The sequence below is a fragment of the Penaeus japonicus genome, unplaced genomic scaffold, assembly GCF_977035675.1.
Source record: "Penaeus japonicus unplaced genomic scaffold, GWHDUDI00000001_assembly GWHDUDI00000024, whole genome shotgun sequence".
NCBI classification, from domain to species: Eukaryota; Metazoa; Arthropoda; class Malacostraca; order Decapoda; family Penaeidae; genus Penaeus; species Penaeus japonicus.
The window spans coordinates 19,073,874-19,084,212 of NW_028234426.1; the positions used below are offsets into that span (position 1 = coordinate 19,073,874).

The 10,339-nt window shown below is 36.1% G+C and overlaps 2 protein-coding genes across 4 annotated transcripts in view; one reads left to right on the forward strand and one right to left on the reverse strand.

Moving 5' to 3' along the window:
• Window positions 1–2,643: 2,643 nt before the first annotated feature.
• Mys45A (SDA1 domain containing protein Mys45A) lies at window positions 2,644–9,585 on the reverse strand. Of its 3 annotated transcripts, none has more exons than XM_043022711.2 (4): window positions 9,449–9,585; window positions 5,375–5,598; window positions 4,774–4,965; window positions 2,644–4,600 (listed from the first exon to the last, which is right to left on the reverse strand). In XM_043022711.2, exons 2-4 carry the CDS (start codon window positions 5,573–5,575, stop codon window positions 2,879–2,881), a joined length of 2,115 nt encoding a protein of 704 aa, XP_042878645.2. In that variant the 5' UTR covers window positions 5,576–5,598; window positions 9,449–9,585; the 3' UTR covers window positions 2,644–2,878. The 3 variants fall into 3 exon arrangements, with proteins under 3 accessions (XP_042878645.2, XP_042878646.2, XP_086406919.1); XM_043022712.2 differs by lacking the exon at window positions 9,449–9,585 and adding an exon at window positions 9,120–9,236; XM_086550793.1 differs by lacking the exon at window positions 9,449–9,585 and adding an exon at window positions 9,115–9,131.
• Window positions 9,586–10,104: 519 nt separating this feature from the next.
• The window catches only part of LOC122257431 (dehydrogenase/reductase SDR family member 4), a 7,839-nt gene continuing 7,604 nt past the window's right edge, over window positions 10,105–10,339 (forward strand). The window contains exon 1 of the mRNA XM_043022713.2: window positions 10,105–10,339. This exon is cut by the window's right edge and continues 178 nt beyond it. The gene's annotated coding sequence lies outside the window, so the exon portion shown is untranslated.

Sequence of the window (10,339 nt, forward strand, 5' to 3'; positions counted from 1 at the left end):
ACAATTCTTGGAATACTGCTAAGATTGTTTAGACCAAGTTACTCACAGCAACTGTTTTAAATGTTTTAAAGTCTATTTCCTTGCTCACTCTATACTTATGCATAAATATATTATAGAGAAAATCTTTTTTTCACTTAGCCCTTCCACAATGGGCATTTTTTTTGTAGGGTCAGAACACTTTAAGGTATTTTTTGTTCAAACTAGAACCTAGTTATTTCTTCAGTTGCATCATACCATAAGTTTAGATATTAATAGATCACAAAATCACTTAAGATGCCCAGCCCTGGCCATACATTTGGAAATGTGACCCATCTCAGAAGGGATAATTTACCTAAATCAGTGTCTATATGTCTGTCTGTCTTTTTCTGTGTGTGTGGTTATGTGGATATCAAATAGATTGCACTAAGGAATACGAGTAGAATATTGTATATAGATGTCTGTAAAATTAAGTATTCTGTGGCTGCTAGAAAGTCATAGGTAAAGCTCCATCCACACAATCAAGCAGTGCTCATCATACTTTATCCACTGTTCTGCACTATCTGTGTCTAGCAAAAGCAGGGCAGTAGCAAGAGGAAGTGCCCATCATGAGCAGTATGATAAATACAGAGCAAAACAAAAAGGATCTCACTTCCCGAGTCTAGAGCAGTGATCTTTGGTGATTGGTATAGACGTGAAGTTTAACAATTACTTTATTCAGAATTTAAATAAATGGTAACAATACCATCTAGGGTCTACATGTAACTTAGTATGTCTCACAGCAGCATTACACTCCTGATCAATTGTACATTGGCTCCAGCCCCAGCATGGTATTTTGCAAGTGTGCCCACAGACATCTGAAAAAAGTCTGTTAACCTAATAATGACAGGGCAGTTTTGGCCCCACCTGGCCTTAATGCTGGGGTATTTCAAGCGCGAAGGCCTAATGCCTTGGTTAAGCCATTCTGGCCATGGCCGACTGCTGCACAAACCATCACCCGCAGTGCCGGCCAAACAAAAAGCCATGTGCTGCCACCACATGATGTGATATCACGTCACCCACTGTTAACCCATTGGTAGCGGCATTAAATAATTATTTGTGCAGTAGGATGGCTGGCTTACATTGTCTGGCACGGTGCCATCCGCATCTATGACCAACTCTGCCTTTGCAGAAAACCACCAGGTCACATTAAGTTCACAACATGGCTTAACTAGTTTTCCCAGTGAGTGACATGAACATATCACAGCTTTGTCTATCTGTCTCACAATGTGATTGGGCATGGTGGCTGGTCATTGCCTCAGCATCCAAACAGCCTGCAGTGTTAGGCCTGCGCATTTCAAATTACCCAAGATGCGGCCAAATCCACCCTGATCTTAACAGGTTAACAGGCATCTTATTTGCTTGTGCCTACTGCTTGAGTGTGTGAACAGGACTTAACCCATTGCAGACGGGGATAGATATGCTTGCACAGCCTCCGGGATAAGTTTTATTTTAAAGAGAGACTGCTTGAAGCATTATAATTTGAACATTCTCACTCTCTTTCAGTCATTCTTTGAAAAACTAGAGCGTTTTTTGTTTTGTTTTTTTGTGTGTTTTATTGAGTTTAGAGACTTATATATGCCATATGACAGGCTCTACCAGTGCTGCAGTAAACTAAAATTGTAGTATATTATCCATATTAGCTCAATATTTTCTTTATACTCAGTGTGATAGAAGTATTGCTGTTTTATGGGAGGACAAAAGGCAACTATATTTTTTTCGTATTTTTGTGCTGTCATGAACGAATATGAAACATATAACCACCTACAATATAGATAAATAAAAGAGGTAGGGAAGAGGAATGAAACCTGTGCTTGTGACTGTGAGTGCCACAGTGAAAGGCATCCATATTGGCACAGGAGTACATTTTAGACACTGGGTATGGATTGAGTCATCTTCCTCTTCCCGTTCTGACTGCACATCCTTCATCGGCGGTACTTTTGAGCAAGAGTTCGTCAACTTAGTGTGTGTCATCGCTCTATAAAGATAGTGCTTGCTAGAGACCGTGGATGGGTGCCATTCAAGGCTCTCTCTCTTGCTGGTGCTAGGAAAAAGTGGTGCCATCTAGGTTTTGGACGTTAAGCTAGCACAGTATTACGGTAATTATAGTAATTATGACTGCAGTAGCCATCATCACTCATTCCTTTTTCATAGTAAAATAAAATAGCACAGTGATCCAAAATCCCCGAACGTCATGTACGTCAGGACGCCCATCGTCAGGCTAAAGCTCCTACGTCATGTATGTCATGACACCCGTCCGCTGTGGGTTAATAACCATATACATGCTTCCAAAAATACCTATGCCGTGGATAGTACACAAGTTCCACTATCAACTCTCTCTATAAATATGCATGTTTAGCCTTACTGTGCAGTATGAATCAAAAATCATGTTCGCTCAAGGTTTTACAATACTCACAGACAAGACAGAATAAAATATTCCTTTTTTGGGGGGAGGGAGGAGTCATAGTAATTTGTTACATTCAACATTACATAAAAGATTTATGAAATTATATACAATACTAAAAGTGACACCTTTTTTGATAGATTCTAAAAGCAATTGGGAAATATTCTTGTGCTTCCATTAAAAATATATGCATATACTATTGTAAGGACAATAAAAAATAAAGATTCATATATAGAAATATATTTATACCATAATCCTATGCAATCTGAAATATCTTAGATAACATGAATTAATAAATAATCCAAAATTGCTGGAAATTAATATATAATATATTTATACAAAAATCCAGTGGCAGCAGCCATACCATGAGAAAGATTATTTAATATGGATTTTCAAATTACTTTCACTTCAAAAGATAAATTTTAACAAACACTTGTACACAGAAATATTTAAATACACTTAATAATTCTTCCTCTGCTTTAGCAAAGCATTTCTGAGTTTCATTTGTTTATCTCTGAAAGAAGCCTTTTGTTTATGGGCAACCTTGTGTTTAACCATCATGTAGTTCTTAGTTTTGGCTTTCATTTTATTTGTTGTGGAAGCGTCTGGATTCATCCGCTGGCCTTTCCGAGATCCAAACTTTTCCCTCCCTTCTCTGCCTGCTAATACAGTCTCCATTCTTGCAGCCTTGTCATGTTTCCTCTTCTTATAGATCATTTCAATACTCTTCAAGGGCACAATTTCTCCTTCACTTGGTTTATCAATATTTTCAAGCTTTCTCTTCCTGTTCTTGATCTTATTACTCCCACTGTATAATTCAACATGTTTTGCAGCTTGTACTGCTGCAATCCTTTGAAAATCTTCATCTGTGAGAAACCGCGAACTGACAATATCTGAGGCTTTCTCTGCACGTTCCTTTGCGGTTAATTTCATAACTTGGTTTATTGCTTCTTTGTTAGAAAATACCTTATCTTCATCTTCACACAAAATGGACCCATCTCTGGAGTCATCTATATCAACCCATTCATCCTCATCCTCATCCTCCTCTTCCTCTTCCTCGTCCTCATCACTTTCATCACTCTCCATATTATCAGTGCGAGTTTTGAATGTTAGAACTTCTGCTCCTGGTATGTAATCTTTAGCAATGTTCCCTCCAAATTCTTGTTGCCCTTCTTCAGTTCGAAGTTCTGTTGGTGCACCACGATCTTTCTTGGCCAAAAGTTCAGGCTTTACCTCCCTGTAAAGAACGATTAGAGATTTTGCTGCTGTTGATACTCCTTTATCTTTGCTGGATTTGTACTGAGCCAAGTCTTGCAGTAAGTCATCTGTCATACCATGTGGATTCCTTGCACATAATTCCCTAATTGCATTTAGACCCATAGCCATAACTTCATTTGAGTATCGTTCTGTTACAAAGTTATTTGCAAGCGTTCGAACAAGTGGTTCTAAATCGTCAGGTGATGCAAGCTGGTGTGCAGCCTGAGCAGCAAATACCATCACTTTGGTGACCTCCTGCTGATGTGGGAATAAGAACCTCTGTAGAAGTGGATAAAAGTTTGGAAGGTATAGCTGATGAATACCAATGAGACGAGAAGTAAAATTCATAACCAACAACTTTACCTCAAATCTTTCATTCATTTTTTCTAGACGCTTATAGAGTTTGTCTGCTAAATCCTGAGGATCATGAATCAAGTGTAGGGCAGAAAAATCAAAGGCTTCTTTCTTTTTCTTTTTGCCCATATTTTTCTTAACAACAGTCTTTACTTTTGCTAATTTATTAGTATTCTTCTTACTTTTCTTATTAACTCTGACAGCCATCATTGTTGTCTTGAGTGTTTTGTTGCAGTCTTCTTCATCACTTTCAGAATCACTGCTGTCTTCTTTTTCTTCCTCATCCTTCCCAATAAAGAACTTGATGGCAGCAACCATGATTTTGGTTACTTTAGAGAAACAGGCTACAGTGATAATGTTGACAGTCTTAGCATCATTCCAAATCCTTTTGTTATATAATTCAATCATAATGTCTAATGCTGTTTTAGATGCAACAGCATGTTTTGCTGTTAACATCTCATACATGAAGTTTTGCAACTCCTTATTCAATTTCATATTCTTTGCCTTTGAATTTATATTCTTAATGTCTGTCACTATGTGTTGCTGAAGAAACTTGCGGAGAGCTTTGTCCTGAAATGCAAAAAGGGACATTATTTTAGTATGTAAAACTATTACTAAACTGAAAGAAAATGCCAATGGAATGATGAATTCTGTGTTAAGGTTTTATATCACAATGTTCTTAACAGCATTTGTGAGGAAAAGGTATGTATGATACCAGTACCAGTATCTCAGACATAGTGTACCTGGCAACGCAACAACTGGAAGAACAGCATGTGGAGTTCTAGAGGGGAAAGGAGGTTCTTGTTTCTTAGGAACATCAAGGCTTTCACTAAAGACATCCTCATGTTCGGGTTCAGGACAGAAGCATGACGCTTTAAGATTGCTACTAACTCTTGAGGGAACTCATTTAGCTGATCAGGATAAAACTGGGCAACCTGTCAACAACAAAAAAGAGAGTATGAGTACCATTCTACACTAATAATTATAATGGTTTAATCATTTCTTTATAATATGAATATAATAACTAAGACACAGAGCACACACACTTGCACACAAACATACATAAACATACACAAAACATATACTTACATACAGGCATTTAACCAAAATACATATGCATGCATGTACACCTATGTCCTTGGATTTCTTTCATTTTCAATGATTTTAGTCCATTCTTTTATAACATTTACAGTTTATTTATAGATAATATATTGTTTTTTCATTAAAAATCTATGAGCATTCACCTCCTTCCATATGTACTATTGTAAAAACTCATTTATTTTCAGATTTTAAAACAATTTTCACAAATCTAGGAGATAACACCTAAAGAAACAGATAACAAACCTGTGCTAAAAACATAATAATTTCATGAAGTTGGTCATTATACACTGTCGGATTCTGCTCAAATATTGCACATGTAGCCTTGTAGACTGCATGCTGCCTTTCAAACTCCTCTGTATATGAAGCTGCATCACGTTTTATCAGGTTTTGTAGCTGTGGCAAGTTGGATGGTAACTTGTTGTTATTTGCCTGACAAAAAGGCATCTTGACTTCCTGATAACTTCAACCTGTAGGCAAAATTAAATCCAATTTAATGCATCTTGAAATTGGTAACTGTAAATGTTCAGTGTGAAAAGTAAAAAATACTAAATCTAACATCACTATTATTCAACATTTTCCAATGGTTAACCAGGATATATATTGCATAATGCCTCATAAACATTAAAATATAAGAGTTAGGACTGGATATGGACATCATAATGGCTGCAAAAACAATTGAAAAAAATTCACATATGAACTGCAACATCCATCTGAATGACAAATTATTTCAGAAAAAAATTGCAAAAATAAAGACATTATAGGCCTATTTCTTACCCTCTCTCCAACAAAACATGCACACATGCTGGCATTTTGTAAATAATGTTGTAATTTATGTGTAAATTTGCCAAAATTATTTAATATTATTGATTATTATGCATTAGCAACTCAACCACTAGCCCACTGGCCTCAGTAAATATTCTGTACCAGCCAGGTGGTTTTTAATTATGAAGGCGTTTCTGATACCCCAGCCACTCACCGTCTGGCAAAAAAATACCCTCAGCCTGAGGGGGGAGGGGGGATCTCCACAAACAGGGGTTTACATTTACATTTTATTTTTAATGTCTTTATTTGCTGCTCAAAACCAATAATTATTTTTCTGAACCATCTCTATATAAAGACATACTAAAAAAAGAAAAGAAAATTAATATCAACTAATATTTTCAATACTAGGCCTAAAGGCGGATGGCAGCCTTAAGGAAAATTGTAAAAACTTAACTACATCAAAGACTTATTCAGAATAACCTTTAAAACTTGCACTTCATGCTAGGCACAGTATATCTAGTGCTTGGATATCAAGTACAAAATGATAGGCTAAATTTGCCAAATGGAGAAGGTATAGAGATTAGAGTCAAAAGTCGAATATGAATACTATTTCTTTCTAATATTAGAAATATGAAGAGATATGTAATTCCATGAAAATTATCGATGATACAAATCTACCTGCAGTGAAAGATAAAAGGACATTTCACAAAATAAAAGAGAAGCCTCATATCATCTTTCACTAGGCCATGTCAAAGGCAAAACAAGTGAACTGACACAAACAAAATCTGCCATGTCAAAAATGACAAAATACATGCACTGTCACAGATGCCAGATGAAGTTCCTATCCATGACATTTTTGCAAAGAAATGTTGCAAGGTTATATTCAACTTTGCCATTACTATAAAAACAGATGAAAACGAAAACCCTACACATGTAGTATTAAAAATGAAAGCCAACTATTCCATCCTTTGTCTTAGACAAAAGATGAAAGACATTTTTCTTATTAATGTTACACTGGATGATATGATGCTTCAACTATGGAACAAAGAGAAAATAAAAAAGAAGACAGTTTTTTCAAGGATAATAATAATAATGTAAAGAAAACTTTCAAAGTAATAAGAAATACAATATTTACCATAAAATCAGATAAAAAAGAATTACAGAAATCATCACAAGAGTATACGAAATGACCCCAACCATAAAAAAATTCATACCTAATAGCAATATATGTCATTTGTTTAAAAAGTAAAGACAGGTTAACTTCCAAATTATCAATTACTTATTTTCAGTAATAGAACAGATTAAATGGGAGTGAGATTAGCTTCCTGCATACAATGCAATTTACATATAAAACAAAGGGACAGACACTCATAAAAAAGAAACAAGAAACGAGAGAGAGAGACAGAGAGACAGAGAGAGAGAGAGAGAGAGAGAGAGAGAGAGAGAGAGAGAGAGAGAGAGAGAGAGAGAGAGAGAGAGAGAGAGAGAGAGAGAGAGAGAGAGAGAGAGAGAGAGAGAGAGAGAGAGAGAGAGAGAGAGAGAGAGAGAGAGAGAGAGAGAGAGAAGAGAGAGAGAGAGAGAGAGAGAGAGAGAGAGAGAGAGAGAGAGAGAGAGAGAGAGAGAGAGAGAGAAACAATCACTTGGTCAAATAAAAAGAGTAGAATTCAAAGCCACTAAAAACAAACGACCTGGTAATAGAGGTACCAGTCACCTGGGTACTGACCCTCCCCCCATTATAATAAATTATATAAAAACATCCCTCACTCAGAATGCAATAATTGGCAATTTTCAAAGGAAAGATGATTATACTACCACTTTTTTGGCTAGATTTTTTAATAGGGGGAAGGGTGACTATTAAAGGCTAAAAAAAGTGAATAATGGAGGTCCATATGGGTAATATCACCTCAATGAGAAGTGTGTTACCTATGCCTACATTGGGTTAAGGCTAATTCATAGGAAATAATAGCAGTAGCATATCTATTTGCAGTAAGGGGAATGCTGTTTGGAGGACATTATGAAGGACAACATCAGACCACATTCTGTTTCTGTTTCAAATACTACCAAACAAGCAATAAATTGTATCCTGACTAAAAAGATTCAATATAAGATCAAGAATAATAGGATACCATTAAATTGGATTTACAATCTTCTAAAAGAAAAACTTTCTAATATACTACAGATATATATACAGCTAAAGGAAGGACATGTAGTGGGGTTCCATAAGGCTTCAAGACTAAAATTATATACCATACTAATAACATACTTTAGTTTACCAAAGAGAAATAACATAAAAAATAATATCAACAAGTAAAAAGTTAATGGAAACTTCAAATTAGATACAGGATAGATTGAAAATAAAAAATAGGCAAAGAAACAAGATTTACTAGAGTGAAATATAACCCTTCACAAATAGGAAAAAATAAGACACAATATGCAAAGCAAATATATAATAAAGAACTGGAACTTAAAAATAATCAAGATATACCAAGTCTAAGATCTGGTGCTCCAAAACTGAATTGGAGCATCCCTATCAGGAATATAGAAAATAAATCCTTTAATTGGATACATACAATGAAGAAATTGACAATGCTCTCCTACCCAGTACAGAAGGTAACATTAATAATATTTTATAATGGAAAATATAACCAAAAATAAAATACAAGATATTAAAATATAGAACAGAAGAAAATCCTGGGAAAAAATAGAAGCCTTGCAAAATGTAACACTGATAATAACTACAGGATGCTTTAGAGCCACTCCCATAATACCGCTGCTACACTTTTAGACATATGAAAGAACCCATGAAATAGAGAAAGAGGGCTAGAATACAAGAAATAACAAAAATCTTACTGCATGATGCCTATTCTGCATCATGCAGTAAACTGGAGATTTCCTCTCTAACTTGATTATGCTGGACTGCTTACACTTTTTGTGGACAATCTCCCTCTGTGAGCCATATACACACCTGGTTTGAATAATTACTGAAGCATATATTCTCCTTGTGAACATTGTGAAAAAAACATTTTCCTTGAGTGCCACCAGTAAAATAAATAATGACCTGGTGACTTTGTGTATTTATCAATTCCATGCACTACCTTAACTGCTGTGATTATTGTGAAAATCGACCCTAATGCCTTTGTTAATAAACCAAAAACAAATATTCTAGTTCAGCAAGTCACATCACATGAAGTTATGGAAAAAAACGCATGAAGAAAACCAACGTGACCATTAATCCCTTGGACGATGAGGTGCACGTTCTCCTTGTCTTCCGTGATGTGTGAACATGGTGAGGCATGTGGAATGCGAGAAATAATTTGGAGATGGGTGATTGACACATCAAAACCTACCGAAATTTAGCTTAATTAGAGGCTAGCTTCCAGGTTTCTGAAAATTTTCTTTCTTGGGGTATCATTAATGTTAGTGTACATAATAATAATAGCCTTGGCACTTAAAGCCTGAAATATGCCACACCAGAAGACACTAGTTTATATAATAGCATCAGGTTATAAATTAGTAATACTATAAATGAACTATAAATTTATGTGATAAACCTACGTTCTATCTCGTAATTCCTCCAAAATCCCCTGCACTAGTCACATTGGTGTTAATTCACCATTGACAAGTTCCTCACGTGTTGACTTTCTGCGTGTTGTATGGCCAGACTTAAGACACTTTGAAACAGATGAACCAACTACTTTTTTCAACACTTTCTACTTCACTTCAGCTAAAATCTCTAAAATTTATTATCGTATATATCTATGTAATAAGAAGATCCTTTATATAAACTGAAATTACCGACTGGTACATTTGAAAACTTACTAAATATATATATTACAGTGTCGTAACCTTGATTGAGGTTACTGCGTTCGAGTATTTTTATAGCCGGGGAAAATAAGAAATAACACTTAAATACCATAAATATAACTTTTATTATTAAATATTACCAAAAAAGTTATGTTTATGTTATTATCACATTCTGGACGTTGATTATACGGTTTTGTGTAATTTATTAGTGTTGTTCCTTGGAGACTTTTAAAGATGTGTATTGCCAAACTTCATCTTGGTTTGATCAAAATGTTAATCCGGAACTCCCACCCTATAATCCAAATATACTGATAGAGAAATAGATGAGATATGAATGATTACCGTGAACGAACGTGCCAATGTTTACGACGACCCTCTCCCCCCTCCAGCCCTCCATACCACGATCCCCCTCCTTCTCCCCCTCCTTACCTCTCCTCCACCACCCCTCTGTCTCCTTCCCTTCCCCACCCCCTCTTCTGGGATATCCCCCATCTCCCTCCCCCCTCCCACCACAGCCCTCTCCCCTCCCGCCACCCTCCGCCCCTCGGCCTGCCCCACTCCCGGACGAAACACAAGTCATTGTTCAAGGTTCTCTTCCATAGGCCAAGGACGAAGGTTATCAGTCTGTCACCGGGTGAATCT

Bases quoted from the DNA above. Each gene is read 5' to 3' on its own strand.
- Mys45A (XM_043022711.2), bottom strand. From the start codon at position 5,575: ATGCCTTTTTGTCAGGCAAATAACAACAAGTTACCATCCAACTTGCCA. The intron at 4,966-5,374 runs GTTTGTTATCTG...TGTTGTTGACAG, and splicing joins TTATTATGTTTTTAGCACAG to GTTGCCCAGTTTTATCCTGA. The intron at 4,601-4,773 runs GTACACTATGTC...TTTGCATTTCAG, and splicing joins TCCAGTTGTTGCGTTGCCAG to GACAAAGCTCTCCGCAAGTT.